The sequence below is a fragment of the Ranitomeya imitator genome, chromosome 3 (genome assembly GCF_032444005.1).
Source record: "Ranitomeya imitator isolate aRanImi1 chromosome 3, aRanImi1.pri, whole genome shotgun sequence".
NCBI lineage: Eukaryota > Metazoa > Chordata > Amphibia > Anura > Dendrobatidae > Ranitomeya > Ranitomeya imitator.
The window spans coordinates 697,578,916-697,594,379 of record NC_091284.1 but is presented as its reverse complement, the minus strand read 5'-3'; the positions used below and the strand labels follow the sequence as shown (position 1 = coordinate 697,594,379).

The following is a 15,464-nucleotide window of genomic DNA, read 5'->3' as shown; positions in this document are numbered from 1 at the left end:
TTTCCAGTTTTCCAGTATATTGTATCATCAAATGTATGTTGTGTTTAAAACTACAACTTGTCCTGTGAAAAACAATCCCCAATATGGCTATGTCGATGTAAAAATAGTTCTTTCTCTTGGAGGAAGAGAAGGGAAAAATTCAAACGTAATAAATACATTTGGTTGTGGAGGCTAGGGGTAACAGATGAATAAGCAAGATTGCCTTGCGCAGGCGTGTACTACGGAGGACATAGAATGAACTTCAATCCAATATTGCGGCCAGCATGCAGCCAGTGGGTAAGGAAAGGTGAATGAAACACCTGAAAACTCCGCCCATATGACCGAAAACCGGTCCCGCCAAATTCAGGTGACAGGTTCCCTTTAAAGGGAACCTGTCACCCCCAAAATGGAGGTTGAGCTAAGCCCACCAGCATCAGGGGCTTATCTACAGCATTCTGTAATGCTGTAGATAAGCCCCTGTTGTAACCTGAAAGATGAGAAAAAGAGGTTAGATTATACTCACCCAGGGGCGGTCCACTGCGATGGGCGTCGCGGTCTGGTCCGGGGCCTCCCATCTTCTTACGATCACGTCCTCTTGTCTTCACGCCGCAGCTCCGGCGCAGGCGTACTTTGTCTGCCCTGTTGAGTGCAGAGCAAAGTAACTGCAGTGCGCAGGCACCAGGAAAGGTCAGAGAGGCCCGGCGCCTGCGCACTGCAGTACTTTGCTCTGCCCTCAACAGGACAGACAAAGTACGCCTGCCCCGGAGCCGCAGCGTGAAAACAAGAAGAGGACGTCATCTGATGAAGATGGAGGCCCCGGACCGGACCACGACACCCATCGGACCAGACCGCAGCGGGAACGCCGCTGGGTGAGTATAATCTAACCTCTTTTTCTCATCTTTCAGGATACTTCGGGGGCTTATCTACAGCATTACAGAATGCTGTAGATAAGCCCCTGATGCCGGTGGGCTTAGCTCACCTTCCATTTTGGGGGTGACAGGTTCCCTTTAAATCTCCCATTGGTCAAATCTACTTGGTGAACAATGGATTGTGTGTTCTAGTCCTCTTGATTACCTTGATGTCTCATGGAGGGCACAGTTGGGTTGTCCCCCATGCACATTAAATTGTGGTCAAATCTAGCCCCAATGAATTGGTTACCCTTTCATACATATGTTTCATCCCACAAATGACAGACCCACTTTATGTTTCTATCAATAGTCCCGTTTCTTTGAATGGTCTTCTATCAATTCTTGTTAGGTTTCCTGAGATGTTCTCTGGACTTTGGACACTGGATGGCCGCAGCTGGAAAAGGTCTCACCCTGCAACAAAGCCAGCGATCTTGAGAGTTGTCAGCAGCTATATGTTGAAGGTTGCTGATGGAAGCATCATCAGTCTGGAAGAAGGGGATATCCTTCTGCTTCTAAACAAGATTGATAGAGATTGGTGGCAGGTCCGTAAAATCGGCGATTGTGAGAAAAACAAGCCGTTCAATGTGCCCACCTCTTACATCAACAAGCTGATTACTCACCGAAACCTGGGACATCAGAGCAAAACGGAACATATAGGTAATATGTATGTTACATATGATATATACAGCCATTACGAGCAGAAGAATTTTATTATATAATGGTATAAACTATTGATAAATTTCTTAGTTGTCAGGAAACATATACAAACAGAAGTGGACATTTCTGGCAGATTAATATAACGCTGTTCCATAATATAACTTATTGTAAATTGTGAGTTTAGATAATAAAGTGAGAAGCATTGACATATCTACACGCACAAGCCATATCTACACGCACAAGCCATATCTGCTGTGCCAAAGGACAGCCTGCATTCTGCTAATGGATTCGCAGTGCAGTTCTGAAAGACAACCTGTATTCTGCTTAAAAATTTGTGGTACAATAACTAAATATTTTGGTTAGGCCTTATTTTGTGCCTTTTTTTCATCTGTGTGATGGTCTGCTTTTAACCATGTATATTCTGTTTGCCTATTTTACTATTGTAGCGTGGCTAAAGGTTGTATAGTCGACGGGAGATATGTGTCACATAGGTGGCTTGTGGCTGTAACATAACCCTGCCTATCTATGTGTGTTTCAGGACCTGTGGTGATGTCATAACCACATGTCTAATCATGTGATGGGTTCCTGGGTGTGGTTAGTCCTGTAAAAGAAAGGCTAATGTTTAACACAGCAGATGTGTGTGGAGGTGAAACCCTCCAGAGTGTGTTAAGGCTCCAGGACTGAGCCTGAAGGACTGGACACTTGTATTTTCTGTTCCTGAGCTAAAGGCTATTTGATTTCTGTTATCTGCTATGTGGTTTATGGAGCAATAAACCCTCTGAACTTTTAATGGAACGTGCCTCCTGAGTGTCAGCCGTCGCACCTGAGCGAGTGAAACCCCTACACTATCTATGTGTTATCCTCTTTTCATGTTCAATAAAACAAAAAATAAAGAAGGCCCAAGGAGTGGTATGCCAAGAACCTCCTGGCAAATCCATGAAAAAACAGCCATCCGTGATCTGTTGGTTGTCTCTCTTTTTTCGCGTATATACAGCTCTGGCAAAAATTAAGAAACCACTGCAAAATGTTTGTCTGATTTTTCTCTTCATAGGTATATTTTTTAGTAAAATGTAAATTGTTAATTCATTCTATAAACGTCTGACAACATGTCTCCGCATTTCCAAGCAATAAATGTATTTTTTTTCTGAAAAGGAGAAGTGGTCAAAATGAAAAACAAACCAACAGTGCTTTCAGACCTCAAATAATGCAAACAAAACAAGTTCATAATCATTTAGAAACAACAATACTAATGTTTTAACTCAGGAAGAGTTCAGAAATCAATATTTTGTGGAATAACCATGATTTACAATCACAGCTTTCATGCGTCTTGGCATGCTTTCCACCAGTCTTTCACACTGCTTCTGGCGCAAAAATGTAAGCAGTTCTTCTTTGTTTGATGGCTTGTGACTATCCATCATCCTCCTGATTACATTCCAGAGGTTTTCAATGGGGTTCAGGTCTGGAGATTGGGCTGCCCATGACAGGGTTTTGATTTGGTGGTCTCTTAATTTTTGCCAGAGCTGTATTTACTTGCATGGATGAGTTTGTTCCGCAAATCGGATTACAGTTTGCAATATCCCCATTTTTTAATGTAGTCCAAAAAAAAGAAACAGATATAAAAAGTCCTATTAAATGTAATATTGAATAAAAAATATGTGAAATACACTAGGGAGTGAATAAGACCCTGACTGCAGCCCTAAGGTATCAGTAGTACATTAGTTGTGTATCAATCACAGAAAATCATGCTATTCTGCTTATAAGAAAAGGGCTGCTGTTTTTTGCAATTTATAATAATTAATTCTCACTTTTATCAACAATTTACAGCTTTAGGCCACATTCACACATTCGGTATCTGGTCAGTAATTTACCTCAGTATTTGTAAGCCAAAACCAGGAGTGGGTGATAAATACAGAAGTGGAGACGTGTTTCTATTATACTTTTCCTCTGATTGTTCCCCTCCTGGTCTTGGCTTACAAATACTGATGTAAAATACTGACCAAATACTGGACGTGTGAACATGGACTTAAAGGAAAACTGACAGTTGATACATGCTGGCCAAAATGTGGGCAGCATGTATCAGGCACTGGCTGTATGATCCCTGTCAGGTATGTTTGATTCTGAAAAATACTTTAATATACCATAATAGCCTCTGACGTGTGTGTTTAGGCAGAACCTGTCAGCGGGCAGGGAGAAACCGCTGGGGACCCATCCGTTCGACTAATCTACAGTCTAGGTCAGACGGCTTCTCCCCGCCCACTGACCGGATTCTGCCTATTCGCACACGTCAGAGGCTATAACAGTATATTTAAGTATTTTTCAGAGTCGAACATACCTGGCAGGGATACTACAGTCAGTGGCCAGTCCTGCCCAAGTTTTGGGAAGCATCTATAAGCTGTCAGTTTGTTTATAAGAACCATTTCAGTCATGCACATTTATCAAGTCGGTCTACTGAAGGGGAATCTGTCAGCAGGTTGTATCATTTACTGGATTGCTTTCTGCAGTTTTGCTAAAATCGTTGTTTTCTCTGCTGTAGATGTGGCAGTGCTCAGAATGCTGAGCTGTGTATAACCCCGCCCACACCCTTGACTTCCTGTGTATATTGTGCATTGTGAGCAAGCTGCCAATCAGTGATGGAGTAGGGTTATACTGATTAGCCAGCCTGGTGTGCACATGAGACTTAGGTAGGCAGTGATAATCTCCTGCTGATAAAATATTGATTGTATTGAAACAACAACATGCAGCCTAAGGGCTCATACTCACATGCGAGAAACTCGGATGAGTCACGCACGTCAATACCCGGTGCTGCACCCGGCACTCGGATTGGAGCGTGCGGCTGCATGTATTGCTACGCGGCCGCACGCTCCGATCCGAGTGCCGGGTGCAGTGTCGGGTATTGATGTGCGAGACTCATCCGAGTTTCTCGTATACGAGTATGAGCCCTATAATTATAAGTATTATCAGACTCTCTTACCTTATATTATGCTGCTCTCAGATTAAATAGCAAAATCCTGCTGTCAGGTTACCTTGAAATGGCGATAAATGTAACTAGATTACCCCTTTACTGAATGTTAGTAGTGAATTGAATCATAATACTGACATATGGGCTTGGAGTTTGGTATCATTGCTCACAAGGCTCCTTTAACATCACTTGTAAGCAAAAAAAAATATGGATCTGTTGTGAAACATGCATTTTAAAGCAAGTATTTTTTTCTTAGCAGATTATGTGTGGAAAACACAGATTAAAAAAATGAACATTTTAACTTATGCAAATGTAAGGTGTAAAGTAACACTTTTGCATACATTTTCCATAGACTAATGTTAAGAACAGATACAGTGGGGCAAAAAAGTATTTAGTCAGTCAGCAATAGTGCAAGTTCCACCACTTAAAAAGATGAGAGACGTCTGTAATTTACATCATAGGTAGACCTCAAGTATGGGAGACAAACTGAGAAATAAAAATCCAGAAAATCACATTGTCTGTTTTTTTAACATTTTATTTGCATATTATGGTGGAAAATAAGTATTTGGTCAGAAACAAACAATCAAGATTTCTGGCTCTCACAGACCTGTAACTTCTTCTTTAAGAGTCTCCTCTTTCCTCCACTCATTACCTGTAGTAATGGCACCTGTTTAAACTTGTTATCAGTATAAAAAGACACCTATGCACACCCTCAAACAGTCTGACTCCAAACTCCACTATGGTGAAGACCAAAGAGCTGTCAAAGGACACCAGAAACAAAATTGTAGCCCTGCACCAGGCTGGGAAGACTGAATCTGCAATAGCCAACCAGCTTGGAGTGAAGAAATCAACAGTGGGAGCAATAATTAGAAAATGGAAGACATACAAGACCACTGATAATCTCCCTCGATCTGGGGCTCCACGCAAAATCCCACCCCGTGGGGTCAGAATGATCACAAGAACGGTGAGCAAAAATCCCAGAACCACGCGGGGGGACCCAGTGAATGAACTGCAGAGAGCTGGGACCAATGTAACAAGGCCTACCATAAGTAACACACTACGCCACCATGGACTCAGATCCTGCAGTGCCAGACGTGTCCCACTGCTTAAGCCAGTACATGTCCGGGCCCGTCTGAAGTTTGCTAGAGAGCATTTGGATGATCCAGAGGAGTTTTGGGAGAATGTCCTATGGTCTGATGAAACCAAACTGGAACTGTTTGGTAGAAACACAACTTGTCGTGTTTGGAGGAAAAAGAATACTGAGTTGCATCCATCAAACACCATACCTACTGTAAAGCATGGTGGTGGAAACATCATGCTTTGGGGCTGTTTCTCTGCAAAGGGGCCAGGACGACTGATCCGGGTACATGAAAGAATGAATGGGGCCATGTATCGTGAGATTTTGAGTGCAAACCTCTTTCCATCAGCAAGGGCATTGAAGATGAAACGTGGCTGGGTCTTTCAACATGACAATGATCGAAAGCACACCGCCAGGACAACGAAGGAGTGGCTTCGTAAGAAGCATTTCAAGGTCCTGGAGTGGCCTAGCCAGTCTCCAGATCTCAACCCTATAGAAAACCTTTGGAGGGAGTTGAAAGTCCGTGTTGCCAAGCGAAAAGCCAAAAACATCACTGCTCTAGAGGAGATCTGGATGGAGGAATGGGCCAACGTACCAACAACAGTGTGTGGCAACCTTGTGAAGACTTACAGAAAACGTTTGACCTCTGTCATTGCCAACAAAGGATATATTACAAAGTATTGAGATGAAATTTTGTTTCTGACCAACATACTTATTTTCCACCATAATATGCAAATAAAATGTTAAAAAAACAGACAATGTGATTTTCTGGATTTTTTTTTCTCAATTTGTCTCCCATAGTTGAGGTCTACCTATGATGTAAATTACAGACGCCTCTCATCTTTTTAAGTGGTGGAACTTGCACTATTGCTGACTGACTAAATACTTTTTTGCCCCACTGTACATCTGGCTTTAAAAAAAAAATAAAATAGCAGTAAACTATTCCATACTGGATGGAGATCCAGTTGTTTGCCTTTATTCCAGTTAGTTCATTTTATTCTCGTAGAGTTTTTTTCTCGACATATTTTCTAGAGCGGCCTCAAGTTGTCGGAAATCATTCATCCTATGCAAATCTCAGATCAGATGAGGCAGTAGAGGTAACCACAGGATGTCATCGTGGCTATGCGGAGAGATGTATCTTCAGTGTTATCCATGTTTGGTTGGTGGTCTGTTCGATCAACTAATGGTTTCCCTTTTTCTGTGACAGCAAGTAAAATATTTCATAGATCGCAGGACAACCTGCTCTCTCCCCAATTCTCCTCTGCAAAGATGGAAGGACAAAGTGTCAGTAGCCAAAATAGCAAGGACTCTCCACAGAAGGAACCGAAGGTGCAGGTGCTAAAGGGCAGCTTGACAAGAACACATAAAAAGAGTGCCAGCTTCTCTCTCAGTTCCTCTTGGCACGGACAGTTCCCTAAAAGTGAAAGGCAGAAAAGCACGTTCCAGAAGTGCATGTCTGAAAAGGTAGGTTGACTTGTATAAAGAAGCACTAGTAGCATATATGACATACAATATAATTCCCCAATAGGGTATTTGAAAAAAAAAATCTATATCTATAATCTCTCTCTCTCTCTCTCTCTCTATATATATATACAGTACAGACCAAAAGTTTGGACACGCCTCATTTTTCTGTATTTTCATGACTATGAAAATTGTACATTCACACTGAAGGCATCAAAACTATGAATTAACACATGTGGAATTATATAAAAAAAAAGTAAATAAGTAAATAAAAGTGTGAAACAACTGAAAATATGTCTTATGTTCTAGGTTCTTCAAAGTAGCCACCTTTTGCTTTGATAACTGCTTATCACACTCTTGGCATTCTCTTGATGAGCTTCAAGAGGTAGTCTCCGGGAATTTTCTTCCAACAATCTTGAAGGAGTTCCCAGAGATGCTTAGCACTTGTTGGCCCTTTTGCCTTCACTCTGCGGTCCAGCTCACCCCAAACCATCTCGATTGGGTTCAGGTCTGGTGACTGTGGAGGCCAGGTCATCTGGCGTAGCACCCCATCACTCTCCTTCTTGCTCAAATAGCCCTTACACAGCCTGGAGGTGTGTTTGGGGTCATTGTCCTGTTGAAAAATAAATGATGGTCCAACTAAATGCAAACTGGATGGAATAGCATGCCGCTGCAAGATGCTGTGGTAGCCATGCTGGTTCAGTATGCCTTCAATTTTGAGTGAATCCCCAGTAGTGTCACCAGCAAGCACCCCCACACCATCACACCACCTCCTCCATGCTTCACGGTGGGAACCAGGCATTTAGAGTCCATCCGTTCAACTTTTCTGCGTCGCACAAAGACACGGTGGTTGGAACCCAAGATCTCAAATTTGGACTCATCAGACCAAAGCACAGATTTCCACTGGTCTAATGTACATTCCTTGTGTTCTTTAGCCCAAACAAGTCTCTTCTGCTTGTTGCCTGTCCTTAGCAGTGGTTTCCTAGCAGCTATTTTACCACGAAGGCCTGCTGCACAAAGTCTCCTCTTAACAGTTGTTGTAGAGATGTGTCTGCTGCTAGAACTCTGTGTGGCATTGACCTGGTCTCTAATCTGAGCTGCTGTTAACCTGCGATTTCTGAGGCTGGTGACTCAGATAAACATATCCTCAGAAGCACAAGTGACTCTTGGTCTTCCTTTCCTGGGGTAGTACTCATTTGAGCCAGTTTCTTTGTAGCACTTGATGGTTTTTGCCACTGCACTTGGGGACACTTTCAAAGTTTTCCAAATTTTTCAGACTGACTGACCTTAATTTCTTAAAGTAATGATGGCCACTCGTTTTTCTTTACTTAACTGCTTTTTTCTTGCCATAATACAAATTCTAACAGTCTATTCAGTAGGACTATTAGCTGTGTATCCACCAGACTTCTGCATAACACAACTGATGGTCCCAACCCCATTTATAAGGCAAGAAATCCCACTTAATAACCCATTAAGCTCCGAGGGTGGTTTGCACGTTAATGACCGGGCCAATTTTTACATTTCTGACCACTGTCCCATTATGAGGTTATAACTCTGGAACTCTTCAACGGATCCTGGTGATTCTGACACTGTTTTCTCGAGACATATCGTACTTCATTGTAGTGGTAAAATTTCTTTGATATTACCTGAGTTTATTTGTGAAAAAAATGGAAATTTAAAGAAAATTTTGCAATTTTCCAAATTTGAATTTTTATGCCATTAAATCACAGAGATATGTCACACAAAATTAATTAGTAACATTCTCACATGTCTACTTTACATCAGCACAATTTTGGAACCACATTTTTTTTTTGTTAGGGAGTTATAAGGGTTAAAAGTTGACCAGCAATTTCTCATTTTAACAACACCATTTTTTTTAGGACCACATCACATTTGAAATCATTTTGAGGGGTCTATATGATAGAAAATAACCAAGTGTGACACCATTCTAAAAACTGCACCCCTCAAGGTGCTGAAAACCACATTCAAGAAGTTTATTAACCCTTCAGGTGTTTCACAGGAATTTTTGGAATGTTTAAAAAAAATTACATTTATTTTTCACACAAAATTTATTTCAGCTCCAATTTGTTTTATTTTACCAAGGGTAACAGTAGAAAATGGACCCCAAAAGTTGTTGTACAATTTGTCCTGAGTACCCTGATACCCCATATGTGGGGGTAAACCACTGTTTGGGCCGATGGCAGAGCTCGGAAGGGAAGGAGCGCCATTTGACTTTTCAATGGAAAATTGGCTGGAATTGAGATGGGACGCCATGTTGCGCTGGGGAGCCCCTGATGTGCCTAAACATTGAAACCCCCCACAATTGACACCATTTTGGAAAGTAGACCCCCTAAGGAACTTATTTAGATGTGTCGTGAGCACTTTGACCCACCAAGTACTTCACAGAAGTTTATAATGTAGAGCCGTAAAAATAAAAAATAATATTTTTTCACAAAAATGAATTTTCGCCCCCAATTTTTTATTTTCCCAAGGTTACCAGAAGAACTTGTTCCCCAAACGTTGTTGTGCAATTTGTCCTGAGTACGCTGATACCCCATATGTGGGGGTAAACCACTGTTTGGGTGCATGGCAGAGCTCGAGAGGGAAGGAGCGCCGTTTGACTTATCAATGCAAAATTGGCTGGAATTGAGATGGGACTACATGTTGCGTTGGGGAGCCCCTGATGTGCCTAAACATTGAAATTCCCCACAAGTCACACCATTTTGGAAAGTAGACCCCCTAAGGATATTATCTAGATGTGTTGTGAGAGCTCTGAACCCCCAAGTGTTTCACTGCAGTTTATAACGCAGAGCCGTGAAAATAAAAATTCCTTTTTTTCCACAAAAATTATTTTTTTAGCCCCCAGTTTTGTATTTTCCGAAGGGTAACAAGAGAAATTGGTCCCCAAAAGTTTTGTCCAATTTGTCCTGAGTACGCTGATACCCCATATGTGGAGGGGGGGGGACCACCGTTTGGGTGCATGGCAGAGCTCGGAAGGGAAGGAGCGCCTTTTGGAATGCAGACTTAGATGGATTAGTCTGCAGGCGTCACGTTGCATTTGCAGAGCCCCTGATGTACCTAAACAGTAGAAACCCCCCACAAGTGACTCCATATTGTAAACTAGACCCCCCAAGGAACTTATCTAGATGTGTTGTGAGAACTTTGAACCCCCAACTGTTTCACTACAGTTAATAACGCAGAGCCATGAAAATAAAAAAACATTTTTTCCCCATAAAAATTATCTTTAACACCCAGTTTTGTATTTTGCCAAGGGTAACAGGAAAAATTGGTCCCCAAAAGTTGTTGTGCAATTTGTCCTGAGTACACTGATACCACATATGTTGGGGTAAACCCCTGCTTGGGCACATGGGAGAGCTCGGAAGGGAAGGAGCACTGTTTTACTTTTTCAACGCAGAATTGGTTGGAATTTAGATCGGACGCTATGTCGCGTTGGGAGAGCCCTGATGTGCCTAAACAGTGGAAACCCCCAATTCTAACTGAAACCCTAACCCAAACTCTCCCCTAATCCCAACCACACCCCTAACCCCAAACCTAACCACACCCCTAACTCCAACACACCCCTAACCCTAATCCCAACCATGTAATCCAAACCCTAACCCTAGCCCCAACCCTAACCCTACCCCTAGCCCCAACCCTAGCCCCAACCCTAGCCCCAACCCTAACCCTAACCCTAGCCCCAACCCTAGCCCCAACCCTAGCCCCAGCCCTAACCCTAGCCCTAACCCTAGCCCTAACCCTAATGGAAAAATGGAAATAAATACATTTTTTTAATTTTTTTATTTTTCCCTAACTAAGGGGGTGATGAAGGGGGGGTTTGATTTACTTTTATAGCGGGATTTTTAGCTGATTTTTATGATTGGCAGCTGTTACACACTAAAAGACGCTTTTTATTGCAAAAAATATTTTTTGCGTTACCACATTTTGAGAGTTATAATTTTTCCATATTTTGGTCCACAGAGTCATGTGAGGTCTTGTTTTTTGTGGGACGAGTTGACGTTTTCATTGGTAACATTTTCGGGCACATGACATTTTTTGATTGCTTTTTATTCTGATTTTTGTGAGGCAGTATGACCAAAAACCAGCTATTCATGATTTTCTTTTCTTTTATACGGTTCCGTGTTTGGTAAAACGGATAAAGCAGTTTTATTCTTCAGGTCAGTACGATTACAGCGATACCTCATTTACATAATTTGTTTTATGTTTTGGCGCTTTTATACGATAAAAACTATTTTATAGAAAAAATAATTATTTTTGCATTGCTTTATTCTGAGGACTATAATTATAACTTTTTTACTTTTTCGCTGATGACTTTGTATGGCAGCTCGTTTTTTGCGGGACAAGATGACGTTTTTAGTGGTACCATGGTTATTTATATCTGTCTTTTTGATCGTGTGCTATTCCACTTTTTATTCGGTGGTAGGATAATAAAGCGTTGTTTTTTGCCTCGTTTTTTTTTTCTTACGGTGTTCACTGAATGTATTTATGGGAACAACATATATTTTTTTTTATTTAGGAATTTAAAAAATTTTTTTTACACACCTAAATATTTTTTTTTTTTACTTTATAACATTGCCCCGGGGGGTGCATCATGTTATAAGGTGAGATCGCTGTTCTGACACTTTGCACAGCACTATGTCAGATCAGCGATCTGACATGCAGGGCTGCAGGCTTATCAGCGCTTGCTCTGAGTAGGCGCTTGGTAAGTCACCTCCCCGCAGGACCCGGATGCAGCCATTTTGGATCCGGGGGCCTGCAGGGAGGAGATGCTCGGTACAAGGTGATTATTTGATAGCAGTGTGCCCCGGGTTAATGTGCCTGGGGCGGTCCGTGACCGCTCCTGGCACGTAGTGCCGGATGTCAGCTGACACCCGGCCGCGATCGGCTGCACTCCCCCCGTGAGCGCGGCCGATCACTATGACGTACTATCCCGTCCCTGGGAATTAAGTACCAGGTCACCTTGACGGGATAGTACGTCATATGGGATTAAGGGGTTAAACCTGACAGGGCACACCTGTGAAGTGAAAACCATTCCCGGTGACTACCTCTTGAAGCCCATCAAGAGAATGCCAAGCATGTGCAAAGCAGTCATCAAAGCAAAAGGTGGCTACTTTGAAGAACCTACAGTAGAATATAAGACATAATTTCAGTTGTTTCACACTTTTTTGTTAAGTATATAATTCCATGTGTTAAATCATAGTTTTGATGCCTTCAGTGTGAATGCACAATTTTGATAGTCATGAAAATACAGAAAAATCTTTAAATGAGAAGGTGTGTCCAAACTTTTGGTCTGTACTGTGTGTATAAATATATATATATATATATATATATATATACATGTATATATATATATATATATATATGTATATATATATATATATATATATATATATATATATATATATATATATATTTATATTTATTAGGCCAGTCTATGTCTTATAAGGGCATTTTAAATCTTTTTAGATATTATAATTTTTGGGAGAGAGTCCCTTTAATTATTTTAAGTATTTAAAATAGTTGTCCACAACTGTGCAACCCCTTTTTGATAGCTTCACTGAGCAACATAACACAATAACACTTCATACTTTGATGCGCGCTGAATAAAGCCACATTCTATATGATATACGTCCGGACCTTCACTTATTCAACAGCGCAGAGTAAATCCACGTTTACCCAATATATACACTATATAGCGCTTTTTTCCCCTTTTTCCCACTTTCTATGGCAGAAATGCAGTTCCAATGTTCTAGAATCATCATTCTTGGTAATTCATGGTGCAACCTTTAGCGTTTTTCATGTTACCCTGTTGGTGCTGACTTCGGCAGGTCGCAGACAAAAGGAATGCCCGTGGCCTGCTGGGGTAGGTGATGAAGCCAGCGACTTTGTGCTGTGCCACAATTGCTACCAGTATGGGCGTCTTGAGGATGCAGATCCTGATAACAATGTAGCAGCCAAAGCGGTCCAAGACCAGACAGGCCCTTCTGGCATTTGCCAGAATTGCCAGATGGCCAGTCCGGCCCTGACCGTGGGATAAAAGTTATAAGTTCAATTTATTCTTTCGATCATTGCGACTACAGCAATATCAGTTCAATTTTTTTTATGTTTTGCTACTTTTGTACAATAAAAGCAATATTTTACAAAAAATGAATTTGTTTTTGCATCACTATATTCTGAGAGCTGTAACTTTTTTATTTTTTGGGCTGAAAGAGCCATATTAGGGCTTATTTTTTTAGACATTGTGTTTTAATTAATACCATTTTTTAATATATATTACTTTTTTATCTCTTTTTATTATTTTATTATTTTTTTGCTGAAAGAGCCATATTAGGGCTTATTTTTTGGACATGATGTATTAACTAATACCATTGTTTTAATATATATGACTTTTTGATAGCTTTCTATTAATTTTTCGTGTTAGTATGATGAATAAGCTACATTTTTGACTGCTTTTTTTTACTATGTATTTACTGTGTTCACTGGTAAATAATGTGATGGTTTTATAGTTCTGATACACATTTTGTTTATTTTTGTTTTTACACAAAAGCAGTATTTTTACTGGCAAAACAGCTTTTCTTGTTTTTTGTGCAGTTTTTAAAACTTTTTTACTAATTGCATTTAAATATCTTTTACTTTATTACTTAGTCCCACAGTGGGAGTGGGACCTGAATATTTTTTACCGCATATAATCGAGTATAAGCCGACCCGAGTAGAAGCCGACCCCCCTAATTTTGCCACAAAAAACTGGGAAAACTTATTGACTCGAGTATAAGCCTAGGGTGGAAAATGCAGCAGCTACCGGTTAATGTCAAAAATAAAAATAGATACCAATAAAAGTAAAATTAATTGAGACATCAGTAGGTTAAGTGTTTTTGAATATCCATATTGAATCAGGAGCCCCATATAATGCTCCATACAGTTCATGATGGGCCCATAAGATGCTCTATATAAAAATGTGCCACATATAATGCTCCATACAGTTCATTATTGCCCCATAGATGCTCCATATAAAGCTGTGCCCCATATACAATGCTCTGCACCATTCATTATTGCCCCATAGCTGTGCCATATAGTGCTCTGCACCGTTCATTTTTGTCCCATAGCTGTGCCATATAGTGCTCTGCACCGTTCATTTTTGTCCCATAGCTCTGCCATATAGTGCTCTGCACTGTTCATTTTTGTCCCATAGCTGTGCCATACAATGCTCTGCACCGTTCATTATTGCCCCATAGCTGTGCCATATAGTGCTCTGCACCATTCATTTTTGTCCCATAGCTGTGCCATATAGTGCTCTGCACCGTTCATTTTTGTCCCATAGCTGTGCCATATAGTGCTCTGCACCTTTCATTTTTGTCCCATAGCTGTGCCATATAGTGCTCTGCACCGTTCATTTTTGTCCCATAGCTGTGCCATATAGTGCTCTGCACCGTTCATTTTTGTCCCATAGCTGTGCCATATAGTGCTCTGCACCGTTCATTTTTGTCCCATAGCTGTGCCATATAGTGCTCTGCACCGTTCATTTTTGTCCCATAGCTGTGCCATATAGTGCTCTGCACCGTTCATTTTTGTCCCATAGCTGTGCCATATAGTGCTCTGCACAGTTCATTATTGCCCCATAGCTGTGCCATATAGTGCTCTGCACCGTTCATTATTGTCCCATAGCTGTGCCATATAGTGCTCTGCACAGTTCATTATTGCCCCATAGCTGTGCCATATAGTGCTCTGCACCGTTCATTATTGTCCCATAGCTGTGCCATATAGTGCTCTGCACCGTTCATTATTGCCCCATAGCTGTGCCATATAGTGCTCTGCACCATTCATTATTGTCCCATAGCTGTGCCATATAGTGCTCTGCACCGTTCATTTTTGTCCCATAGCTGTGCCATATAGTGCTCTGCACCGTTCATTTTTGTCCCATAGCTCTGCCATATAGTGCTCTCCACCGTTCATTTTTGTCCCATAGCTGTGCCATATAGTGCTCTGCACCGTTCATTTTTGTCCCATAGCTGTGCCATATAGTGCTCTGCACCATTCATTTTTGTCCCATAGCTCTGCCATATAGTGCTCTGCACCATTCATTTTTGTCCCATAGCTCTGCCATATAGTGCTCTGCACCGTTGATTATTGCCCCATAGCTGTGCCATATAGTGCTCTGCACCGTTCATTTTTGTCCCATAGCTGTGCCATATAGTGCTCTACACCATTCATTATTGCCCCATAGCTGTGCCATATAGTGCTCTGCACCGTTCATTTTTGTCCCATAGCTCTGCCATATAGTATTCTGCACCGTTCATTTTTATCCCATAGCTCTGCCATATAGTGCTCTGCACCGTTCATTATTGCCCCATTGATGTACCATAGAAAGCTGTGCCATTGCTGCTGCTGCAATAAAAATAAAAAAAAA

The 15,464-nt window shown here is 41.3% G+C and overlaps 1 protein-coding gene across 3 annotated transcripts in view; it reads left to right on the top strand.

Moving 5' to 3' along the window:
* ARHGAP9 (Rho GTPase activating protein 9) overlaps nt 1-15,464 on the top strand; it is a 208,542-nt gene that overhangs the window by 24,103 nt on the left and 168,975 nt on the right. Inside the window, exons 2-3 of one of the 3 annotated variants that reach the window (XM_069758558.1) lie at nt 1,237-1,544; nt 6,789-7,045. In XM_069758558.1, coding sequence (XP_069614659.1) covers nt 1,247-1,544; nt 6,789-7,045 — 555 coding nt within the window. In that variant the 5' untranslated portion in view covers nt 1,237-1,246. Of the gene's footprint in view, nt 1-1,064; nt 1,545-6,788; nt 7,046-15,464 lie in introns of those variants that run through there. The other 2 variants (XM_069758556.1, XM_069758557.1) reach the window with 2 other exon arrangements.